The sequence below is a fragment of the Sceloporus occidentalis genome, unplaced genomic scaffold, assembly GCF_023333645.1.
Source record: "Sceloporus occidentalis isolate IW3139 unplaced genomic scaffold, rSceOcc1.0.p SCAF_14, whole genome shotgun sequence".
NCBI classification, from domain to species: domain Eukaryota; kingdom Metazoa; phylum Chordata; class Lepidosauria; order Squamata; family Phrynosomatidae; genus Sceloporus; species Sceloporus occidentalis.
Genome location: NW_028316994.1, coordinates 11488647 through 11513878, shown reverse-complemented (window position 1 = coordinate 11513878; position 25232 = coordinate 11488647). Strand labels below are relative to the sequence as shown.

The 25232-nt window shown below is 43.3% G+C and overlaps 2 protein-coding genes across 4 annotated transcripts; one reads left to right on the top strand and one right to left on the bottom strand.

The window, feature by feature from the left end:
- Positions 1 to 47: 47 nt before the first annotated feature.
- On the bottom strand, positions 48 to 12105 carry LOC149303944 (tRNA N6-adenosine threonylcarbamoyltransferase-like). 2 transcript variants are annotated; one of them, XM_089479647.1, is made up of 12 exons: positions 12061 to 12105; positions 10003 to 10154; positions 9662 to 9781; positions 8388 to 8563; positions 6579 to 6674; positions 6179 to 6228; positions 5356 to 5434; positions 4436 to 4501; positions 3206 to 3296; positions 2443 to 2518; positions 1792 to 1890; positions 48 to 1162 (listed from the first exon to the last, which is right to left on the bottom strand). In XM_089479647.1, the coding sequence occupies exons 2-12, from the start codon at positions 10115 to 10117 to the stop codon at positions 1123 to 1125; spliced, it is 1008 nt and encodes a 335-aa protein (XP_089335773.1). In that variant the 5' UTR covers positions 10118 to 10154; positions 12061 to 12105; the 3' UTR covers positions 48 to 1122. The 2 variants fall into 2 exon arrangements, with proteins under 2 accessions (XP_089335773.1, XP_089335772.1); XM_089479646.1 differs by lacking the exon at positions 12061 to 12105 and adding an exon at positions 11338 to 11684.
- Positions 12106 to 12112: 7 nt separating this feature from the next.
- APEX1 (apurinic/apyrimidinic endodeoxyribonuclease 1) lies at positions 12113 to 23258 on the top strand. Of its 2 annotated transcripts, none has more exons than XM_089479649.1 (5): positions 12113 to 12435; positions 16119 to 16260; positions 17401 to 17582; positions 20917 to 21109; positions 22031 to 23258. In XM_089479649.1, exons 2-5 carry the CDS (start codon positions 16200 to 16202, stop codon positions 22543 to 22545), a joined length of 951 nt encoding a protein of 316 aa, XP_089335775.1. In that variant the 5' UTR covers positions 12113 to 12435; positions 16119 to 16199; the 3' UTR covers positions 22546 to 23258. The 2 variants fall into 2 exon arrangements, with proteins under 2 accessions (XP_089335775.1, XP_089335774.1); XM_089479648.1 differs by having other exon boundaries at positions 16116 to 16260.
- Positions 23259 to 25232: the final 1974 nt, after the last annotated feature.

The following is a 25232-nucleotide window of genomic DNA, read 5'->3' as shown; positions in this document are numbered from 1 at the left end:
TCCCTCTTCGTTCCCAGAGTAAGATCTACAATGCTGATTTCTCCTATGTTTAAGGATGAGACTAACTGTAAATATTAAATTTAAATATTGTTATTTAACAACAGTAGTCTGACTCCTACTTTAAAAACTTCAGGTCTTCTCTCTTGTTGTTGCTGCACAAGCCCACTACCTATCTTAATATGGCGGATCCTTACATAGAATCTCAAAAGTTGGGAGGCACCCACAACCCCGTGCCATGCACGATGCCACAAATAAAGCCTTTTTGAAAGACTCTTATCCAACCTCTGTGACAGTCTATTCCACTGTTGAATAGCTCTTACAACAAAGTAGTTTTTCCTAATGTTTAGGTGGAACCTCTTTTCTTGTCATTTGGATCCATTGGTTCACATTCCATTCTCTGGAGCAGCAGAAGACAAGATTGCTTCATTTCCCACACGACCTCTCTGCCAAAGCTGAATGAATCCCAAAATAAAAGCAAGGTGTAGTGTGGAAACAGCCACAGCACTGAAGAAACTGATCACAGCTGGAAACAGGGAAGGAGGGTTAGCTAGGGCTTGTGGCAGACTGCTATACCATACAATTTAGATTCAGAGGTTCCCGGTCCAATCTGTGACATCATTAGGAAGAGCCAGGGATGATTCTGGAGTGGCACTGCATTGGAAATCTTGGGCTGGAGAGGCCAATAGTCTAATTTGGCATAGAGTCACTTCCTATGCTGTATCTGGGAAAGTAGCAAGTTCTGGCAGGGTAAAGTGAGTCCCTTTGTAAAGGGTAAGTACCTCTATTTGAGATAATGGAAAAGCAAGATCCACTGAATTTCCCACAGCTAATACAGAGTTTTCGCTCTCACTTATGGACTTACATTTCATTAACCCTCTGGGCCCTCCGTGACATTTAGGCAAGCAGATAGGCAAGTCACACATTGGTCTTTCAAAATATAGGCGAAGTGGATCTCATCCCATTGTCTTCTCAGGACACAGACACCAAAACCATTCTACAAAAAAAAAGGTTTTAATCGTTTGAATTAGTTTCCTGTCCACTGAGAATTCAATAGTCCCGTTATTCCCTGTTGTTCATGCTTATGTCTTCCGACCACCTTAAAGCAGGCTGGCCTTCATGCCATCAGTCACGCCACGTTACCTCCACTTCATCTGTACGATACCTGCACATCAGGGGTAAAAAACAGACTTCAAGCTTGCAATCCTACATTCATTCATTCAGCCACCCACCTGGGAGGTATTTCCTCCTTCCCCTTTGTCTCACACACAGGAGAGAAAAACTGCAGATAGAGAGTTATGTATTGCTTCTAGTTGATTGAAGAACTGATCATGGGTAAAACCAGAATCTGAAGGCTTTCTATGACAACTTCCTGAGCTCTTGATTTGTTGCTCTTAAACAAGCCAAGATTTGCCACTGATTTATGGATCCTGACTTGCTTAGGAGAAACAAACCAGGATCTTCAGTTCATATGTCCTTTTGGATGTTTTCATTTCTTTTTAGTCACTTGGATGAAAGAAGGAGAAGTGAACAAACTGAACACAGAAATATGCTGCTTGGACATGCCAAACGCCCTTAATTTCATTTAATCACTGAACTAAGAACTTATAGTTATTTCTTTCATCAGCCATGATGAAATTCACAGTTTACAAGGGAAAGCTACAGTACTGCAAATACAATAGGTGACACGCCCGCCCCCAATATTAACACATCAAATGTCTCTGCCCTTTATTTTAATGCATCAAACAGCAAGCTTCCCCCATAGCCCTGGCCTTGCATGGAAAACATCATCACCTCTGTGTAATCCATGAATCCTCAAGTGCAGTGACTTGCCCTGATTGGAACATCTCCCAGCCAGCTTGAGCAATCATGGCTCCATTGTCAATACAGAATCTAGAAATAAAAAGGTAGTGGAGTATAATCCTTAGAGAGGTAGTACAGAAATGTTGACACATGATCTCCACTTCAGATAGAAGACTCTTGAATCCTCTCTTTCAAGCTCTGAATCTTCTGTTCTCTATATATAATAAAGATGGTAAACAGTAGGGCTAAAAAGACTGCAAAGTACAGTCTTTAGCCTGGTATTAAGCTTTACACTAAATTAACATGCCCAACAACATGAATCAGCAGTACCCAATCTTCCTAATTTGCCATACGGTAGAAGACAAACAAACCTTTGTCACGATTAAGATCCGGAAACACGGAACCAAACTTTATCAGCATTAGCTGATTGTGGCACCTTTAGTCTTCTGCCACAAGAAATCTGTTAAGCTTGATAATGCCATAAGATTTTGGTTGGTTTTCTTTTGCATCAACTGCTATCCCACTGGAAGCTATGCTTGTGAATTTGAAGGCAGCCATGAAATAGTCTCCCCTTCCTGCATTCTTGTGAAAGACTATGTCTGGGGGGCTCCTAGAAGGCAGGTTAGGTGAATGGAATCTCACCTTTCATCTGTAGCAAACAGCTTAGCTCCCCTCTCCTGGCACATGATTTCCATCATTTCCTGCAGCCGCTCATTACCTGGAGGGAAAAAGAGCATGTCATGGATGTACACTAGCTGACCAGCTTGATCAATAAGCATTAGATAAAGATAGACAGACAAGATTCAAAGAAGTAAATTTGTATATTCTGTACCCATGCACTTATAACTCATTTCTCATTTGGAAAAACCATGACAGCAGGTCAACTTGTGACTATTAGGAAAAGCAAAAGAGGCTAGGGGAAAGAGCATAACTCTCCTAGACACAGCTTTTTTCTCCAAAATAAATCCAGCCTCCTTTAAAACCAGTCACCACAGGGGAGTGGATGGGTTGAAGAGGGGACATTTTTGAGAAATTAGAACAATGTCGAGATGAGCCAAAAGTAAAAATTCAAAGGAGTTACATAAAAGGAACTCTTAATTAAAAAGAGATGATTTAGAACTGGGAGATACAGCACATTTTCCAGTTTGTTTGGAACTAGATTGGATGTGGATGAGAAAATTGGGAAAATGAGGAAAGCAACCAGAGGTGATAGTTAAGGTTGTAAAGCAATCTCCAGAGCCTGGTTCTGAGAGTCTTGGGAGCATGTGTGTAGAATTGGGAGTACAGGTCAAATTGTTTTAGAGCTATGCTCATGAAAGAGTGTAGGTGCAGCACAAATAGAAGGAACTTGCAAAGCAAAGAAGACAGAGGCTTCAGCCTTTCACAAACCTGGCCCAGTACTTACAGCCAACACCTCCCACAATGAGTGCCTCTTGGGAGCCAGTGTGTGCCATGGCTCGTTCCGTGATCTCTACCAGCATTGCAAAGACCGTCTCCTGGAGAAAGCAAGCAAAAAAAATTAAGAACTATTTTGATTCTCACTGGAAGATCCATAACAAAAGGTCTGGAAACCACACCCTGTGAAGAACGGCTAAGGAATCTGGGTATATTTAGCACAAAGAAAAGAAGCTTGAGAGGTAATGTGATAGCTCTCTTCAAATTTCTGTAGGGCTGTCATGTAGAAAATGGAGCAAGCTTATTCTCTGCTACTCCAGATGGTAAGATCCAGACCAATGCATTCAAATCGCAAGAAGAGTGAACATTAGAATTTTTTTGAAAGTAAGAGCTGCATGAAGATGGATAGTGGTTGGCTTGGATAGTGGTTGGCACTCCTTTGTTGGAAATTTTTAAAGCAGAGGTTGAGAATGGTTATCTTTCAGGGAGGCTTCACTTGCAGATTCCTGCACTGGCAGGGGACTAGAGAACCCAAGAGAACCCTTCAATTCTATGATTCTGAAGCTATAGATCCCAGGTCAACATTGGACTGCACAGGTGCCTTAATTGAGGCATGCACTACTATATTTTGCCCACCTATGGGTTCCCTCATAATCTCTGCATGCAATCTGCATTAGTCTTCCCTCACCTGATATGAACGAAAAGGGGAGGTATAAGCCCTTTGTAGCTGGCAGGCAGCCTCACAAAAACATTCCAGGCCTTTCATGGTTGACCTGGAAGTAGCTGATGGCATAAGGTGGCAGGGCCATCCCAAGACATTTTGGTGTCTGAGGGAAAGGACAAGATAACACATTTCACACTGATGAACAGACTACCAGTTGAGTGTTGCTAGCAACAAGAGAGAGTCTTCTTACATACCTAAGAGCAACAGGCTAGCTAGGGGGACACAGGACAGGCTTTCTGGCCTAAAAAGTTCTATCGTTCAAGACTAGAGGCTTGGAAGGAATAGCTGTGAGCTGGGGCTGACAATGCTGCCTCCTACCATCTTCTGTCTTAGGTCATTACTTCACTCTGCCTAATGGTACCTTTGTCCCTTTAGGATAGTTTAGTAAAGGACAAAGTCTTTCCCTTCACTTCTTCTCCAGCTCCTGAAAGGATGAAGCAAGAGAACTTCATCTAACAATGGGTGTCTGCTTGTCCTTGTTGTTCATCCCAGATATCTGCCAAATGGTGCCCTCACCTGTAGGGAAAAGCAAAGATCCTCTGGGGTACATTCTCCTGCAGTTAACATTTTGTGAGCCACTTCCTGCAACATGGAGAAAAAAGAAGAGTGAATGAATTTATTTAGCTAATTTTCTTTCTTTCCTGTTGAGGTTAATGTGTCGCTAAGAATGTAAGAACAGCCATTTTGTATTAGTCCAACATTCTGTTCTCACTGCAATCAACTGGTTGCCTCTGGAAAACTCACAAGTAGGACATTATGGCCAAGAACCTACATCAACCAGGTGGAGTATAACACTTTGCTTGTACAGTTCTATATTCTCTCCCCACCCTGACAGCTTTCAAGCTTTGGTTAGGACTACTATTGCTGCTTACTTGCTAGAAGTGGACAGAGATTGGAGGCAGTTCCAGTCATGAAGATCCAGTTGGTCAGGTATCTCTGAAAGGAAGGACAATAGGGTGCACTCACAGAGTGCACCCATTCCCCACAGATCCCAGACCAACTACATCTTCATCATTAAATTGCCTCCATTCCCCACCAGTAAGGAGTAGCAACATCACCAGCAGTTCCTTCCATGGCTTGAAAGCTGGTGAGGGAAGTTTGGGATGGTGAGCAAAATGCTACAAAATAGCTCTCTGCATCCCATCCAAGAACAGACATACAGACAGATAAGCCACACTTTATGCATACATACATTCCTAACAGGATTGTGGCTGGCTGATGACAACTGTACTATCCTTATGGCACTGATAACAAGCAAATATTTAAACAGGTAGAACTTGCTTTATATGGAGACATGGAACTGGGTCGGGGGAAATGGTCCTCACTAGAATTTCTGCCTATTGTGTCACAGAATTTAAGGGCAAAAGAACACTTTGAGTAAGACAGAATGAAAGACATTAGCAAGATTAGGTGAGATAGAAGAGATACAATCATACCTCAATATGGGATAAGATCCCAGAGAAAGACACATCCATGCCTTTTACTGTATATGGAAGCTCAACCAGCTTTTGGCCTCTGTGGAGAAAGGAAGAAATGACATTAAATCTCTCCTCTCCCATCTATATTGTTTTGGTCTACTCAGAACTTTTTTTAAGAACAACAAGAGGAACAAGAATTTTTTAGTCCTCACTGTGGTGGGGAAAGATGTGAAACACTCACATCTCTGTGGGTTGGTAGAAGTGCTCGAAACAAAGGTGGACAGGGAGAACTATTTAAAATGAACTTGCATAAGCATGCAATTCTCAAGTGGACTTGCTGGCTGCTTGGTCCTGGGAAAACTTGGAATGAGATCACAACAAATCATATGGACTCATATTCAAATTATCACCATCATCATCAACTGTGATACTTTACAAAATATAAGGGACAGTTCCCTACCCCACGGAGTTTGTAACTGAGAAATTCAGCTTTTCTTAATAAATTTACATATAAAACTTGAGAATATGAAGAGGATATTTGAAGCATTTAGAAACCACAAAGAAGAAGAACAAAGACAATTTAGGATTAAATCTTAGCATGGGGGGGAGATGAAAATATGAGGACATGTTATTTTGGATTTTGGAATTTTGGATAACCTGTATTAATTGGAAATTCTTAGTTTTTTACCGCTCACAGTTGCCATTCTGCTAAAACACTGTGCTCTAGAGTGGGACAGACATGCACACATGTACACACACAAACACACACACCAGTACAACTAAAGCATCAAGGGTAAATTAAACACAGTCATGACAAATGTGTGTATTTGGGATTACTCACTTCTTGGCCATCTGTTCAATGTTGTAACCTGGGCTGGGGTCATTTGAGATCTAAGCCAAAAAAATGATAAGATTGTCAGAATTCCATAGGGGTTCCATCACCCTTCCTCTCATCACAAAACTAATCCAAAACTGGATGGAGCAGTTTTGGCCACACTGGATGGAGTAGTCTGGAAAATGTAGCTCCAAACAGTGACTTTCCAAGTACTCAGGAGAAGATATCTGTCCTGCTCCTAGAATCACAGCATCAGTTTCCTAGTGAGGTGATCCAGGAGACTTGCTGAAATTAGTTTCAGCACTTTATTTCCATATGTCATCAGAGTCCTGTCTAATGGAAGATAACACTCATGGCCCCACTGCATTTTCACACCAAGGAAGGAGAGTGACAGTCCAAGACTCACCTTCAGCACTCGGGCAAAACGGTCCAAGCAGTTCCCCACAGCAATGTCAATGGTTTCCCCAAATATCCGATATCGGCGCTCAGAGTATGCAATGACCTGGATGTGTTGGGAGGAAATGATGAATCAAATTAGCACATCTCACTTACAGTCCTTTTAAAAACTGGCCCACAAAAGAATTCAAGTCATACATAACCCACAGCACCCCAATTCCAAACTACCCGAGGTTCTCAATATCAGAGATGTCTCCACTTTTGCGTTACATAGCTGAAGTCAGCCTTCAGCAAAGTCCTTCAAAATCACAGGTTGTCCAGCAATCCTAACTGGACAGAGGAGGAAGAAAAAAGGATGTAAGATGCCCTCTTGACAACAATACTCCAGGGGGAAAAGTGGATACATAATACTCATCACAAAAGTAAGCCTCAAGGGGGCTGAGCAGAAATCACAACAGAATAAGGCCCTTCGCTGTAGCAGTTAAGAGCAGGGTTGGTCAAATGTGGTGGGTCCCGAGATCAATCTCCTGCCTCTTGGGCCCTTTGGAAACCACATGGACTGACAAAAAGAGAAAACTAAATCAAACTGGAAGTAGCCAGGGTATACAGTGGAGATTTGTTGTTAACTGCAGCTTCCATGAGAGACAATTTGCCTTTTTTATAGCCAGAAAAGGGATGGTCCAGGGAGCCTGGAGAGGATGAGGGCTACAAAAATGCCTTTGGTATGGCTGAGTTCTAACTTGGGTAAGAATATCATAGTAGGACTGTGGAGACTATCATATTAGCTCAAATCTCCACTTATGAAGCTCACCAGTAAACCTATGTCACAGCATTGCTCTGAAGATTAAATGCCACTTGAGGATAATGAAATGCAACCTACATACAACATCCTTGGAAACACAGTGTAGTATCATCATCAAGAGCAAAAATTTGAGGCTTGCTCTACCTTTAGTGGCTGTGTGACAAACAACCTCTGCAAAAATTCCCTCTTTGGCACAACCAATAAATGTACAGGTGCTCTCTTTTTTAGTTTGAAACCTGTGTAATTATATTCCATCCTTTCCCCCCAATAATGGTACTCAAGGTGGATCACAAATTATTAAAAGCAGTAAAGATCTAAAGACCTTCTTGTTCCGCCAGGCTTTTCCCCCGTGAGCCTTGTCTGTCATTCTTTCCCCTTGGCAGTGTTATGTTGTATTCCATTCTACACAGCCATTTGTATGGGGAGCTGTTTGGTTGTCTATTGTTGTTATTGTTAATTGTTGTTATTTGCTGGGGGTACTGGGTTTGTCATGTTTTTAACTGTTTTTTATCTCTTGCTGTGCACTGCTGTGATCCTTGGAATAGCGGTATATAAATAAAAATTTTATTATTATTATTTTTATTATTAAAGATTAAAAATTTAGAAAAATCTCCAAAAATACATGTGCATGTGTGATTTAAAAATCAGTTATACGGTAATATAAGTGTAATACTAAATAAATTGTTCTACAGGAAGAAGGGACAGGGCCCCCAGAACTACCAACAACCAAGCTTCATTTCTTCTTGTTAACCGTCATTAAGTCAACTGTGACTTATGGCAACCCTATGAATGAGAGACTGCCAAGTCACCCTGTTATCAAGAGCCCTGCTCAGGACTTGGAAGTTCAGGGCTTTGGCTTCCTTGACTGAGTCTATCCATCTCTAACATGCACTTCCACTTTTCTTACTGCCACCTGACTTTCCGAGCCTGTCTTTTCTTCTTTCCTTCCTTCTTATGATATGTCCAAAGTTAAAAAATCTCAGTGTAGTAATTATGATGCATTGTTTTCACCCTTACCTGAGTGTTTCCACCACTGACATACAAGACTGTTGGATTCTGAGCACCGGTCACTAACCGCCCCATTTCAATGTGCCCCACGCAGTGATTCACTCCCAGCAGAGGCTTCCCCCACAATTGGGCCACAGTCCGGGCCACGATAGCCACTGTCACTAAGGGGGCACCCATGCCCGGACCTGGATGATGGAGAGAAAAGAGGATTTGGTCACCTCAACCAGTAGTCCTGCTTTTCATGCACTAATTGGAGTTGCCAGATTGAAAACTGGAGAGGACATCTGTATCTTTAATGGTCGTATAGGAAAAAGAATTTCAACATCTGTTCTTTCTTATCTGTTTGTGTGAAAAATACCATCTTCTCCAGAACCATTAAAGGTAAATCAGCTCTCTCTAGTTTTTACTCTGGCAAGCCTAATCCACATTCATTTTTCAGACATGCCCAGAGAACCAGAAGCACAGTTCCAGTTGAGACACTCTATAGATTTTCTCCATGAATAGGACCAAACCTCCATCTAGTCTGGGAGTCTAATTTCAGTTCTTTTGAATGTGTTATTTTACTGTAAGTTGCCTTTGAAGTTCCATGCATTGAAGACAGGTGAATAAATAGAATGTCAAAATGAAATGAATAGTATACAACCAGGGAAAAGTATACAAGCACTTTTATTATTTTATTGAAGCATCTATACCCTGCTTTACATCCCAGGATCTCAGTTAACAAAAATCAGTTTAGAATGTGTATATAAAATCTGCTTAATAATAAGCCACATCAGAGTTTGCTGAATTCCAGCTTGTTCTGCCAAACCACATTCAAAACATAGTTATTGGTCAGCCTAAAACCACTGTTAGGTGACATGATTTGTTTTTGGGTTATACACTCAAGCTTGTTTAAACCATGGTTTATTATTACAACTGAAGGCAAAAACTGTGGCTTGTCTCTGGGTTGTTTTCCCTGCCCTTAAACAGAAATGAATAAAATTGTTGGGAGTGAAACTGACTAGAAACAGAAAACAAATTATGGTTTGTTTTGGTCAATTCAGGGAGCTAGAATAACATAAACCATGGTTTACTATGATGTCCAAACACAGCCATTGCATATCTTCTGATAATACATATCCCATATATTTAATGGCAGCACTTGTCACCCTCTGTGTAGAATCTCTGCATGCACTCTGGGATGAAAGGGGCACCAACCTGAACATCACCTTGAAGAATCCCAAATGTCTGCTTGTGATCCAGTACTGTTCTCTTCTCTTTAAAGGCGCACCTAAGGAACTTACCCTTGGTAAAAGCGACTGCATCTATGTCTTGCGGCTTCAGCCCAGCCTCACGAAGTGCCTCCTGGAGGACGGCAAGGACGCAAGAACGGTGGTGACGTGCCGTGTCACCTGGCAGGAAACCTGGAATGGGACTAAAGGTTAGATGCGTGAAGACAGGGACACATGGGCTTCCATGGCAGATTACACTCTTACCTTTCACCAAGGGATGGTTCCTGTTTTATTATAAGAGTTATATCAAGTACAGTATTTACTTTGACTTGTGGATAAGTCAACTCAGATTTTCTTGGTCAATTTTTAAATTAAATTTCTAGAACTTATACATGAGTATATATAGTACTTACCCTGCCCTGGAGGGGTGACGTATGTTCTTCGAGGATTGCTCAGGACCTCTCCGTCGCGCACGATCCCGACTCCAATCTTGTTGGCACTGCCCTCAAAGCCAATCACCACAGGCATCGCCTCCTTGGATGGCAGAGAGGTTTCAGGCTTGATTCTTTCAAGGGAAGAAGATGGTATTTAGCTTCCCATCATATGAAGGGAGTGGAGTTCTTATGGGTTAGTGCTGAAGTAAGAAAGAGATCAGTTTCCCAGCCATCTCAGGAAGGGGATCCAATTTGGAATAGTGAGGAAAAAAGGAGGGGGGAATATTCCTGAGCTGTGGTCCAATATCCCTGCAATATCCAATATGTTCACAATATGCTTGCCTTTGGGTGAGTTACACACTCTCAGCCCCAGAAAACAGGTTTGTGACAAGTTTGGGTCACCATATGTTGGAAACTACTTCGGGGCTCACAACAAGGGCAACAAGGGATGTAACCACACTGCAGAAATACAGCAGTTTGACTTCACTTTAACACTCCTGGGATTTGAAGTTTGTTGAGGCTTTCAGCCTGGTCTGTCAAGAGATCTCTGGTGTCTCAGCAAACTACAAATCCAAAGATTCTGCAGGAAAGAGTCATGGCAGTTATACTGGTGTCAAGCTGCTTTATTTCTTCCATGTGGATACACCCAATCCTTGCAAAATGCAACCCCCAATATGCTTGCAATATGCAGGTGACCAGATGTCATAACCACAAAGGAGGACAAGGCACTATAAAATGTCGGGCATTTAAAAAATATTGCAGTACAAATAAAAGCTAAAGACACTACACTCATCTGTCCACATTCGCTGGGTTACCCAGCTTACAAAATGCAGTATCCAACCTGTTTGCAACCTCCAACCTCCTTGCAAGATCCAGTGTGCTTACAAAATGCAAGACCCAACCTGCTTGCAATATGCAACATGCTTACAAAATGTAAGGTCCAATCTTTGCTGTATCCAATAGGCTTACAAAATGCAAGATCCAATATGCCTGCAATATCCAAATTCTGTGCAATGCCCAATATGCATACAAAACGCAAGGTCCAACCTCCTTGCAAGATCCAGCATGCTTGCAAAGAGCAAGAGCCAATATGTTTGCAATCACCCAAAAGGCTTACAAAATGCAAGGTCCAATCTGCTTGCAAGACCCAACAGGGTTGCGATGCCCAACAACCCCCCCAAACTCCCAGAATTCCACAGCCTTGAGCCAGAAAAGAGTCAGAGCGTTGGGGAAAAGGGTCAACATGATCTGTTTGACGGCTGGGGCTGAGGGAGGAGGAGTTGGAGGAGGAACTCGGACAAAGGCCAAACCTACAGAAGATGCGGCTGCTGCTGCTTCACTTTTGCTGAGGCCAGAAGGGGGCGCTCTCTGCCACCAGCGAGGAGGAGGAGGAGGAGATCATTCCCTCCAAGGCGAGATGGGTCGGGCCTGGCAGCCAGGTTCCAGAGAATGAAGGATGAGGCAAGAAGGCGTTCGCTGGGGGCCCTGAAGGCCCGACTGAGGCTGACAACAGCACAGTTATAATAACGGCTTTGAATGACGTGGGGCCCTGAGGCCACTTCGGTGGACGCTGTGGAAGGATTAGGGCCTTCTCAAGGCGGGCGAAAGAACCGGGCAGCCAATGGCTGCCATCTGCCTTCCAGACCACGCAGGGAGCCTTGAGGAGGTGCTCCTGTGCTCCTTCCAAGGCAGGAAGCTCCCAAGTCTGCCTCCTCCAAGGAAGCTGCCTTGGGCCGCGAGGGAGGGACAGCGATGGAGACGCCCAGCAGCAGCAGCAGCAGCAGCGCCACCTAGAGGAGGCCATTGAAGCTACGGACGCCGCTGCTGTGAGGAGACTTAAGGCTTCATAGCGGAAATGGGCCCCGCAGCCCTCACTTCCGGTGCTCCTTCGACAGGAGCCACCTCTGCGGGGCAGGCATTGGAGGAGAGCGTTCCGCCTTCTATGAACCGGAAGGAAAACACATAAAGTAAAATAGAGGAAAATAGAAAACGCCTCCTGTTCTCTTTCTTTTCCTTTTTGCTTTCTGCTGCGCTCACTTTTTTTATACAGCGTTCAATTGGGAACCGGAGGCGGTTGCAGCGTCAGCAAAACCTGCGAAGGGGAAGTGCTCAGGTCCTGGGCCCCGCCTACTAGTCAGGTCCAAGCTCCGCCTATTCACTCCTGCCCACGTGACAGGTAGAAGCCCCCCTCCGCGTCCCAGTTAACCCCTTCCTGGCCTGAGAGCTGCAGCCTTTCCTTCTTGCCGGGCGCTTTCTCTTCCGGCTTTAAGGGGAGGCCCCGCCTCCTGACGTCACCATGGACCGCCCCCTCAGCCCTTGTCACGTGACGCCAAGGGGCTCCACGTGCTCCGCTTTTCTCTCCGTTCGGCTCAAAGGGAAGACTCCTGACCCTCCGCCGTTGTCTCCGAGGAGGTAAGTATTGGATGCTCCGAAAGATACTGGCAAGGAATACATTGTTATCATTATTTGTATGAATCAGACCCTGAAAGAAAGCAGCCCTTGGTCTCCCATCTTTGCAGAGAAGCCTCTTCAGTGGGGTTGCTTTGCTTTCCTTATGTAGCAGGTTGAAAGTCAACAGGTGCAGCATAGTCATTATTACTACTGTTGTTATTATTAATTGTATTACTCAGACCCAGAAAAAGGAGCCCTTGGTCTCCCCCTTTGCAGAGAAGCCTTTCCAGGGAGATGCCTTCGTGTCCCCCTTTGTGGTAGGCTGGAATTCAACAGGTGCAGCTTGACAGTTGCACTGTTTGTACCTTGAAGCAGAGGAGTGCCTGGACTCCCATCCTTGCAGGGAAGCCCTTTCATTTGCTTCACCTCATATTATGTAGTGGGTCAAAAACAGCAGGTGCAGCTTAGGCCCATTATCTGTTACACTGCTTAGAAGGTTAAAAAAGGAGTGCCTGGTCTTCCATTTTGGCAGAGCAGCATCTGCAGTGAGGTTGCTTTGCCTCCTGCTGTGTAGCAGGTTGGAATTCAACAGGTTCAGTTCATGCCCATCATCAGTTGCACTGTTTAGATCCTGAAATAAAGGAGCATTTGGTCTTCCATCTTTGCAGAAGCCTCAGCTTTGCCTTCTTCCCCAATGGAGCAGGTTGGAATCCAACAGGTGCAGCTTGGGCCCATCATTGCATTGGAAATGTTAGTGCTTTTCTTATCCGCCCTCAGAAAACGTGTCTGCATTTTAAACTGTTTGCACAAAACACATGATGCATTGTTTCTCAGATATCCTAAATATGAAGGCTTTTTCAAGCGCACAGTGTATATAGAAACACCTTCCAGGTATTCAGTGTAGCCTATTCCTACATAAGATTGCAGCCACACTGCAGAAATAATCCACTTTGACACCACTTTAACTGCCATGGCTGAACTCTCTGGAATCCTGGGGATTGTAGTTTGCTGTGGCACCAGAGAAGACTAAATATCTCACGAAACAACTGTTTCCTGAATTCCATAGCATTGAGCCGTGGCAGATAAAGTGGTATCAAACTGGATAATTTCTGCAGTGCAGATTGTAGGCAATCTTTATTATTTCCAGGAAAAGCTGAAGAACAGCCACTGTCTTAATATTGCTTAGTGCCGGACCATTTAGTACATTTCTGACAGATAAGGCTTGTGGAGGGTTATCTTGGTTGTCCAGTTTTGGGTCTTGATTTTGGAGAAGGGGTTCAGCCCCCACAGCCTAGCCTTGAAGCTGATCCTCCCCATCACCGCCATCTGTTCAAGGCCTGCCACCCAGTCTCAGCAGTTGATCCATTGTAATAAAAGCATAGGAGCACTGCTTGACAGAAAAGATTGGTATCAGTAGTTAGTTTATCTAGAGGAGATTGTGTGTGTGTTGTGTGCCTTCAAGTCTTTGCTGACTTATGGCGATCCTAAAGCAAAGCTGTCATGGGGTTTTCATGGTAAGATTGGCTAAAACGTTTCGCCATTGCCTCCCCTTGACAGAGTGTGACTTGCCCAAAGCCACCCAGTGGGTTTCATGGCCAAGCTGGGAATCAAACCCTGGCCAACAGAGTCGTAGTCCAACACTCAAACCACTATGCCATGCTGGTTCCTATCTGGTCAAGGTTAGCTGTTTATAATCCATTTGTGGGGATTTTCGAAACAGTAGCCATGTTGATCTATTCCAATGTAAAAGAAAAGAGGCTTGAAGAGGCTTCAAGAAGAATAGATTTCTTGGCACCTTGAATTGATATGGATTACAGTCCACTTTTCTGGATGCATGGTTCAGGTGTACAGTACGTATATGCACAGTTTACATGGTTGGTGGGGTGGAATCAAAGTGAAATGCAGTGCAGAAAACAATGATATTATCTGGGCATAATAAATATTATTATTTAATTTATATCACACTTCCTCCCTGCATTGGGACTCAGTGTGGCTCACAGCTTAAGAGCAATGCCATTATGTAGGACATTTTTCTTGAATGTCCTACATTTTGTGAAGCCCTGGCCTCCTTTGCAGTTAGGACATCTGGTCAATCTGCTTGAAACCCACCTTAAGACTGAAAGAGTTGGATTAGACTGTTGGACAGGGATCTGCATAATACTGATTTTAGATGTAGACAAGAATGTCAGTGTGTGGATAGGGAGATAAGAAGTCATGCCTGCCACCTTGAAATCCTTGAAGGTGGGGTGCAGATAAATGTAATTAATGAAAATAATAAGCCTGTGACTCAGGATATGAGATTAATGGGTTTTTCTTTGCTGTCCCCCTCATGTGATAGCAAACTGAGCAATGGGGGAGGATGCTTTTATCCTAATTGGACTCATTGCTTGTCATGCCTCCGATCTTGTGCTCCTGATAAAGCAGCGCATGGCTGCATTCGCTTCCTTAGCTGCCACACCAAATTGCCGGTTTGCATGCACTTCATTGTCAGTTAAGACATTTATCCCCTTCTTGTGGATGTTGCTGCCAAATCAGGTTTCCCCAATTTGATGCCTCTTCCACAGAGAAGGTACAAATTGGAAGAAGGGAATCTTGTGGGAATAGTGGCAATGGCTCTGAAAAAGGCTAAATGCAGCCAAACAGCATCATTTATTTATTTAGGGTCTCATTTATTTATTTATTTATTTATTTATTTATTTAGATTTGTAAGCTGCCTTCAGTCCCTGTACTGGGAAAAGGGCAGGATAGAAATAAACATGATGATGATGATGATGATGATGATGATTTCATTTGTATGTCTCTCCTGGGCCTAAAACATGGTGAAAGTGACTTCTAGGGGACTAGTGTAGTCCCCTGGCCGTCCACAGTTGCCCGACCCAGATTTAGAGTTGTTGTTGTTGTCGTCTGTCTTCAAGTCATTTCCAGATTACGGCAATCCTAAGGTGAACCTGTCACACGTTTCATGGCCAGATTTGTTCAGAGGGGGTTTGCCTTTGGCTCCCCCTGAGGCTGAGAGAGCATGATTTGCCCAAATCCATTCAGTAGGCTTCCATGGCTGAGCAAGGATTTCAACCCCGGTCTCTATAGAGTTGTAACCAGTGCTCAAACCACTATACTACATTGGCTCTAATTTTGAGTGTGTGTTGTGTGCCTTTGGGTCATTTCCGACTTAGGGCAACCCTAAGGCTTCGAATCCCAGCTCGACCATGAAACCCACTGGGTGACCTTGGGCAAATCACACGCTCTCAACCTCAGGGGAAGGCAATGGCAAACCTCCTCTGAATGAGCCTTGCCAAGAAAAAAACGTGATAGGTTTGCCTTTGGGTTGCCATAAGTTGGAAATGACTTGAAGACACAACAACACTACTAAATCAGGGTAATGGTGGAAGACTAGGGGGCTACATTAGTAGCCTTAGGGTCACTATAATCATAAATGATTTAAAGGCAAACAACACACGCACATCTTGATCACACTTTGGTTGGCCACGCTTGCTCTGGGTTTCTTCTGTGACATATTGGCAGAAATCGTGTTCTTCGTTCTGTATAGTTGATAAAGATGATGTCTTCTGAGCCAGTATATTGTTGAATGGAAGGTGGTTACATATACTGTTAAAGGGTTGTGAGTTGATACTCCAGTCCAGGAAGGCGCTTGTTTTGAGGGAAATGGGGTGTCATTTACAGTATTTTTGCTTTTTTACCAGAAGACGTTGTTGACTAAGAATCTGCAGCTTGCAAGACTCAGCCGCCAGCTTCTTAGGGTCAGACCCAGCTGGGAGGCACTTGCGATGCCAAAACGAGGGAAGAAGAAAGAAGAGGATGGAGTCCCACCAGAGAAGGCAGTGGCAGGTAAGTGTTTCCATCTTAGCCATGAAGGTGGGACAGCACTAAATATAGGGCAAAGGGGGTATCCTTGTTTCATGTGTGAAGGGTTGTGTGTTGTGAGTGCCTTCATTGGGGCATACCTAAATGCCACAAGAATGTGCAAACTTTCATGTTTTGCAGAATCATTAATCAGACTGGATGGTACAAAGATGAAAAAAAGCAGCCCAAAATTAGGCAGTGTTTTAGGTTTATGGCAGTGGTACTCAAGCTTTTTAAACTTGGGACCCGCTTCACATCTACATGCAGACTCACACGCACACTCTTGCCATAGTATACGAATAAAAATACAGCAGCCCATTCACATTCACTGAGATTAAGGACACAGGGCCCTCATGAAAATGGAAAAACTGGAAATAAAAAAACATTATTATTTTTTTTACCGGAAAGATTACCTCTCCTAAGTCCTCCAGTGCAAGTCTATGGTCAACATCTGGCAGAAGCTGACCACACAATTGCACTGGAGGACCTACAAATGCCTAGAGAATTGGTCTTTCCAGGAATCACTATGTCCTGCAGCGTGGCATATGACAGATGTTGATCATAGAGTCATGATGGAAGACCTAAAATTCCTAGAGAGTTGCAACAATCCTTGTGTATCTCCATAACAAATCCCAACTAAGACCACAATGTAGCAACGAAGTAGAGGAAACATATTAATCAAATCCATGAATCATCAAAGTCATGGGGGGGGGGTGCGACTGTATTTTATTTAGTGCCTGTATTTTCACACATTTGTGCATATTAATATTTTGATATTATATAAGTAAATAACATCGTTCAAATTAGAATCGTTTTATTTAAGTAAATTCAATATTTAACTCAATGAATGTGTAAATTTTACACATAAAAAGTTTGGAAAGAGGAAGAATCATGGACCAAGTCTTAAACGCTCTCTTGAGCAGCTCTCGCACCCCCAACCATTTGAGAACCACTAGTTTATGGTGTTTTCTTAAATCAGGGCTGGGTATATACTTTGTAGACTGCAGCCCCCATAACCCCCTCCCTTCAGTGCTGGGTATGGCTTTTGGGAGTGACAGTCCAATATGAAAACCAATTCTCTGTGACTGGTGAAATGTTTTATTCATACTCTCTTTTCCCATTCAGAACCAGAACCTAAGAAGGCCAAGAAAGGTGGAGCTAAAGCTGAGAAGGAGGCTGATGGCCCCATCATGTATCAGGACCCTCCAGATAAACTCACCTCTCCCGGTGGCAAGAAATACACATTGAAGGTCACATCCTGGAATGTCGATGGGATCCGAGCCTGGGTCAAGAAGAAGGGAGTGGAGGTAATGCATGAGAACGGCCCTGTCAGAGTCAGGCCAGGAGTATCATGTATCTTGTTTTCCAGGAGAACCAACCAGTTGCTTAAAATCTGAACATGCATATACTGTTGAGTCTCTCTTCTCAGAAATGCATGAGATTGGAAGTGTTTTGGATTTTGAAATATTTGCTTATGCAGAATGAGACAGGACCCAAATCTAAACATAACATTCATTTATGTTTCATGTACACTTTATACATAGAGTCTGAAAGTAATTTTATATATAATATTTTAAATAATGTGCATGGAAAAAAGTTTGTGTACACAGAACCATCAGAAAGCAAAGATGTTACTATCTCAGCCACCCATGTGGATAATTTTGGATTTTGGAGTACTTTGGATTCTGGAATGCCTGATAAGGGATACTTAACTTGTATAAGAATCTGCATCCTTGTGGCATCCTGGGAATTGTAATTTGGCAAAAGTTCAGGGCTAATGCATGAAAATACAAATCCCAGGATTTCATAGGATTGAACCACAGCAGTTAAAATGGTATCATAGTGTTATAATAATGGAGTGTGAAAGTGTTCATGTTGTTTGACTACATCTGGATGTGTCTTGAAAGAATGCCAGGACAGAAGAGGAATGCCTCATAGTTTCTATCCCTCATCCACTTTATTTTCTACATCGTTGCTGCATTGTGGTCTTAGTTGGGATTTGTTATGGAGATACAGTGGTACCCCGGGATGCGAATTGACCGCGTTACGAAATTTCCGGGGTACGAAAAAGTTAGATTTAAAAAAACTGTTCCGGGTAACGAAAGATTTTTCGGGTTACGAAATTAATTTCGGCGCGTTTCGGCGCGAAATTCAAATCGGAAGCGCGGCTAGCGGCTTTCCAGCGCCTTTTCGGGTTGCGAAATGTATCGGGTTACGAACGGCACCGCGGAACGAATTAATTTCGTAACCCGAGGTAGCACTGTACGCAAGGATTGTTGCAACTCTCCAAGGAAGTAATTATAATTGCTTGTCAAGAAGGAATTAGCAGACTGTAGTATAGCAACCAGGTTCATAGTTTAAAAAAGCTGCACCTCTAGAGTTTGAGACAGCTAGGAAATAGCAAAGTCAAGGCTCCAGCTTAATTCCTGGCTTGATATTTCTAGGGCACATTTAAATAATAATAATAATAATAATAATAATGTTTATTTATATACCGCTTTTCCAAAGTAGATCAAAGCGGTGTACAACACAAAGTAAAAACAAACAAACAAACAAACAAACATAACAGGCCTCTCTCCCCTCAAGATGGTGGCTGAAGGGAGGGCTTTTTCTTCTTCCAGGCAGGCAGTTGGAGCTTGCCTGCCTCTCTCCCCCCAAGATATGGACAGAAAGAGAGCCAGTGTGGTATAGTAGTTTCAGTGCTGGACTTGGACTTGGGGAGACCAGGGTTTGAATCCCTGCTTGGCCATGGAAACTTATTGAGTGAACTTGAGCAAGTCACACTCTCTAAACCTCAGAGCAAGGCAATGTCAAACCCACTCGACAAAAATGGCCAGGAAAATGCTTAGAGTTTCCATAACTCAGAACTCACTTTGAAGGCACACAACCACAAAACAATTGATGAGAAATATTTGTATTTCTAGATGCCATTGGATTGCAGCTGCTATAATCCCTTACCAGTGGCTCTGCTGGATAGGACTGGTGGGGGTTGCAGTCCAACATCATCTTCCTTATCACTCCAGAGACTTAAATACAGATGGGTCTAAGAAAGAGAGGGGTGATATGCATCAAAGTCTCCTTTGTTTGCCTGGTTATGACAGACTGTGCCTTGCCACCCAGAATGTACTTCTCAATAGGAATGTAAAGAGTCAAAAGATTGCTCTCTCTAGCTCATTGTAATCTGTACACAAAGATATCTCATCTCTGATTCACATTGCCTCTAAACAAGCAGAACACATGCAAGTATTGCTCTGTTTAAAATATATTCATCTTTTATTTTTGTATCATGTAGCTATGATGTTTGACCATCCAGGTGTTGTTGGACTACAGCTTCCATCATCCATAGCCAGTATATGCTAATAGGGAGGGATGATGGGAGTTGAAGTCCAACATTATCCAGAGTGGATCACATTCTGAATCCTTGACCTATGCTGATTGGCAGTGGCTCCCTCAGATCTCAGTGTCCTGGAACCCTAGAGCCTTTCACATTATACAATTATAATACGATGGTTCCACTGTAACTGCCATGGCAACATCCCATGGAATCCTGGGTTTGTAGATTTGAAAGGCACTAGAGCTCTCTGGCAGATGGTTCTCAATATTCTTCCTGGGGAACTGCAAATTCCAGGATTTGATAGGATGTTTCCATGGCAGTTACAGTGGAATCAGAATGCTATAACTGAAAGGGACTCTTGTATATGAAAGAATATGCATTATCACTAAACTACTACACTCCTTTCCCTCTCTTCCTTGGTGGCTATTTGCATGCATGAATTATGTAATGTAAGAACTGGGAAACCAGATATTCTTATTTTTCTCTTCCCCTTTTCCTTTTGGCTTGTGCCTCTTCAGTTATATGGTGTTATTTTAAATTATCAGCTGTCTTGATTGTCAGGAAGGTGGTCTATACATATAGTAAGCAAACAAATGAAGACAAGATTCTCCAGTCATAATCTCCCTGAAAGGTAGGTTAGGTTAAGAGAAAGCAAATAGCCCAAAGTCACCTGGGGAGCTTCATAGCTGAAGTGTGGTGTTAGTTACTTAAACCCAGGAGTCAGCTCACAGTACATAGTTACAGCCATATGACTCCACTTTAACTGCCTTGGCTGCACCCTATGAAATCCTGGGATTTGTAGTTTAGTGAAGCATTAGAGCTCCCTGTTTTAAAATTCTAAATATCCCTATGGCAGTTTAAAGTGGAATCATGGTACTATAATTGTGTAGTCTGAATGGCCCCCAAGTGACTTTTCTTCCATGTGGGAGAATTCATATTCAAAGCTACACTGCATGCCCTTTGTAAAAAAAAAAAAAACAACTAGTTGGCCCGCTATATCCATGGATTGTGCATTCAAGGTTCAACCATCCATGGCTTGAAAATATTCTTTTCCAAAAAGCAAACCTTGATTTTTCCATTTTATGTAAGGGACACCATTTTGCTACGTCATTGTATATAATGAGACTTGAGCATCAATGGAACCAAATCCTGGACAATCAAGACCCAGCAGATACCAAGGGCCCACTGTCGTTCTGTGGGGGGAAGCCAATCCAGCTCCCCCCTTTGTAATTTATTAAACTTCTGTTTCACTTTTATGAGAATATGGCAGTCAGGAGACGCTCACCTAAAGCTGTATCTTCACACAGTGGGTATGCGAGGAGAGCCCAGACGTCCTCTGCCTACAGGAGACCAAGTGTGCAGAGAAACAGCTGCCTGCTGAAATCCGGGATCTGGCTGAATATCCCCACAAGTACTGGGCCTGCTCTGATGACAAGGAAGGCTACAGTGGGGTGGCCCTAATCTCCAAAATCAAGCCTCTTGATGTCAAGTATGGTATCGGTGAGAACATGCAAAACCTTTATGGCAAATTCATACCTCCTTCTCCTATTTTGTTCTCTCTGCTTCCCCCTTTTCTTTCTAACATGTGATTTTATTCTGCGTGTTCTGCACAATTTTCTTGCCCTCTTGAAAAAATATTTTTTTGGGGACAACTCCTGGAATACCCCTATCCATGCTGGGTTCCTGGGAGTTCTAGTCCAAAAAAAAAATCCCCCTAGCTTTTCCAGGCTTTGTATCCAGTTTGCCTACTTACTGCCTTCTATATTCCTAAAATGATGATGAGTACTTCATCTTAGCTTGCTGGAGTTTTCTATATTAAAAATTTGGGCTTTTTATTCAGACACACTCTGCTTCTGAAGAGAGAACTGATATTCTGACCTTCTGTACACCTATTTTCCTTATGGCTGGGGTGGGAAACTGCAAGGGGCCTTTGAGGGAATGCATTGGCTCTGTATAAAACAGTAAAATTCTGTATACCTTGCTGTGACCCTCCCCACACCTTTGAAACAAATCTGTTGAAAAATTGTTTTACCCCAAAATTGCCTCTACAGCCAAAGGCCACATTTTAGACCAGGTGAGTTCTTTCTTTTCCCCACAAAAAAGGTACCAATATGGCTTCTCTTGATACTAAATGAGTTTAACCTTATTACAAAAAGGACCTCTTCTGGGCCTAAAATACAGTAACTTTGAGGTGGGGGTTGGACACTTTCTCCACCCTCCCTCTTGACTACTGGTTTCCAAACTTTGGTCTTCCAGGTGTTTTGGACTTCAACTCCCTGAATTCCTGAGTGTTGGCTGAACAGGCTGGGGCATCTGGGAGTTGGAAGTCTGAAACCTCTGCAAGACCCAAGTGTGGGAACCACTACTCATGACCAAGATGTCCAACAACCGTTTCCATTGTTGGCTTCCACCCCACTACAGGTGAAGAGGAGCATGACAAGGAAGGTCGTGTGATCACAGCTGAGTTCCCTTCCTACTTCTTGGTGACGGTGTACGTGCCCAATGCTGGGCGGGGCCTGGTGCGCCTGGAGTACCGCCAGCGTTGGGATGTGGCATTCCGCTCCTACTTGCAAGGCCTGGCTTCCCGCAAGCCCCTGATCTTGTGTGGGGATCTCAATGTGGCCCATGAAGAAATTGACCTAAAGAACCCGAAGGGCAACAAGAAGAATGCCGGCTTTACTCCCGAGGAGCGGGCCGGCTTCACCAAGCTGCTGGAGGCAGGTTTCACTGACACGTTCCGTCACTTCTACCCTGACACGGCTTACGCCTACACCTTCTGGACATACATGATGAACGCCCGGGCCAAGAACGTGGGTTGGCGGCTCGACTACTTCCTAGTCTCCAAAGACCTGCTGGAGGGTGTCTGTGATAGTAAGATCCGTTCTACTGCCCTGGGGAGTGACCACTGTCCCATCACCCTGTATCTGGCCATATGAATCAGCAATGGAGGGGGACAGAGGGTGGTTATGGCACTGCTAGTGTAACTAGAGCTCAAGGGTGAAGGAGATAACCGTAGAAAACTGGTGTGTGTAAGATAATGTGGTTTGCTATATCCACACCTGTATAGTAGAGGTTTGAATTTCTGTTCTCTTTTTCTCCCTGGCTGAGGTAACTCGAGAAAGAGTGCCAATAAGGTTACCTACTCCTGAGCTGGAGGTGAGCCCCCTCTCGTACCTTTTTGGGGCCATCACAATTATACACAGTAGCAGCCTCTTGCCATGGATGTGTGCCCAGTTTCCTTTCCCCTTCATTAAATGTAACAAGCAGGACTAGATGGGACAGGGGTAGGATTCTATGTGCAAACAGAATGATAGAAGCTGTATTGTCTCTGCCTCACATTGTTAAAAGGCTGAACAGATTATGGCTCTGGTTCATCAGCTGGCAACTCTGCCTGATGATTTCCAAAAGAGACTTAAGTGGTTAATGGACAAGAATTGATGCTCTGTCTTTCAGCTTGCGATGCTCCACCTAACCTAGTACTGTTCTTAAACTCCCTTGGTTTCCCATCTTCCTCACCTTATTTTTCTATTGAGTAGCCTTTTCTCTTTCAAAATCCTCCTGCTTTTAGAAGGCTGTGGTGCTTCAAGGTAACAGCATAATGTCTCAGAAAAAGAGCATTAAACTTCCTTTTTGTAAGATATAAATGAAACAGCTGTCCTGTTTTGTTTGTTCAGTTACTTTGTTCTAAGATTGGGAGGGGATCCTCAGTCGGGATTTTGGATTGAATTTAATGGCACACTTCTACAGGGCTAGAGGCAGCATATATGTTTTCTCACTGTTCCTTCCATTCTTACAATGACCTTGTGAGGTTGAGCAGTCATGAGTATGACTGGCCCCAGAGCAACCTGTGAGCTGTAAGATTGGGGATTCAAATGCAGATCCTCCTGCCCAGTGTCTGCTGCCACTTGTTATCGTATGCTGTCTTCTTGACTATGACATACGTCAACCCTATTGTAGGGTTTTCTTGGCAGATTTATTCAGAGGAAGTTTGCCAGCACCTTCCTCTGAGGCTGAGAATGACATGCCCAATAGCCAAATGGGGATTTGAATGTTAGTCTCCTAGTCCTAAAGCAACACTCAAACAACAACACTGCACTGACTCATCTGATGCTACATTGGCTGTAAATCAAATGCCAGAAAATCTTTATTTGGTGAATTTGGCCTGGTTTTGCTTTTTTTTCTACCACTTCATTGGCAAACTTCAAGAAGCACTAGCATTACAAATGAGTAACTAATGTTTACATCCACTTGCTGAAAGCTAGATTATCGGTTCTTACTGGTTTTGTGTCATCCTGGCCAAAACAAGCAGAAAGCAAGCAAAGGGTCTCAAACCATAATCTATTATTTAAATAAAAATATTCTCCTCTAAGACCAGGGATTGTATGGAGAATTAATTTCAACTTTATTCTGATGGGCAAGTTCATTTGATTTGAGGACCTTCCTAATTGCCTTTTGTTGTACCTTGTAGCAAAACAGTTACAGGGGAACACATACACAAATGTGAACAAGGCAAAAAACGTTACAAAGGTGCAAGATGCAAAAGCAAAACTGATGTGTGAATTTGTTCTTTTCTTCCCCAGTCATACCCTGGAATTTGAATATTCATGTCCAGGATGGGGCAGGACACCATGAAGTGGCATGTTAGGGGTCAATGTACAATGATATTGACAATCTAAGCCATTAATTTCAATGATGCATGGACTTCATGGTACATTGTGCCCCATTGTAAAATGGAGGGGAAATCCTCAGCAGTGAGGTACAGGCTTACAATGGTCAAATAAATCCCTGGTTAAGTCCTTGCCCCTTCTTGTTAGACCACTGAATGTTCTGGGCATCAACCTTCAGAAGTTCCAGCCAACGTGGACAATGGCAAGGGATTATAGTAGCTGCAGATTAAAACAACTGGAGAGCAAAAGAATTCCAACCCTCTTTATCACTCATGACATGAGTCAACAGCCAATGTGATTCTAAGCTACATCAACAAGAGTACAGTGTCTACACTGAGGGAAGTTATAGCACCACTCATCTGGAATACTGTGTCCAGTTCTGGGCACCACAATTCAAGAGGGATATTGACAAGCTGGAGCATGTCTAGACGAGGGTGACCAAAATAATAAAAAGTCTGAAAATCATGTTCTAGGAGGAATGGCTTGGGTAGCTGAGTATGTCTAGCCTGGAGAAAAGACTTAAGGGGTGATGCAATAAAAATGTTTAAATATTTGAAGGAATGTCATATTGAGGATGGAGCAAGCTTGTTTTCTGCTGCTCCAGAGACTAGGACATGGAGCAATGTAGTCAAGCTACAGGAAAAGAGATTCCACCTAAACATTAGGAAGAACTTCCTAACGGTAAATGCTGTTCGACATTGGAACAGGCTGCCTCCGACTATGAGAGTCTCCTTTGGAGATTTTTAAACAGGCTGGATGGTCATGTCAGGAGTGCATTCCTGCATGGCAAGGAGTTAGGCTGGATGGCCTTGTGGTCTCTTCCAACTCATGATTCTATCGTATAAGAACCCCAGCTAGTTGGGCAGATCTATCATCTTAAACAAAGCAAGACGTTTTGATTCAACCCTGCCTCAAGCACCAAAATGGCTATGGGCAACTCCCCTTTAAGTTCTAAG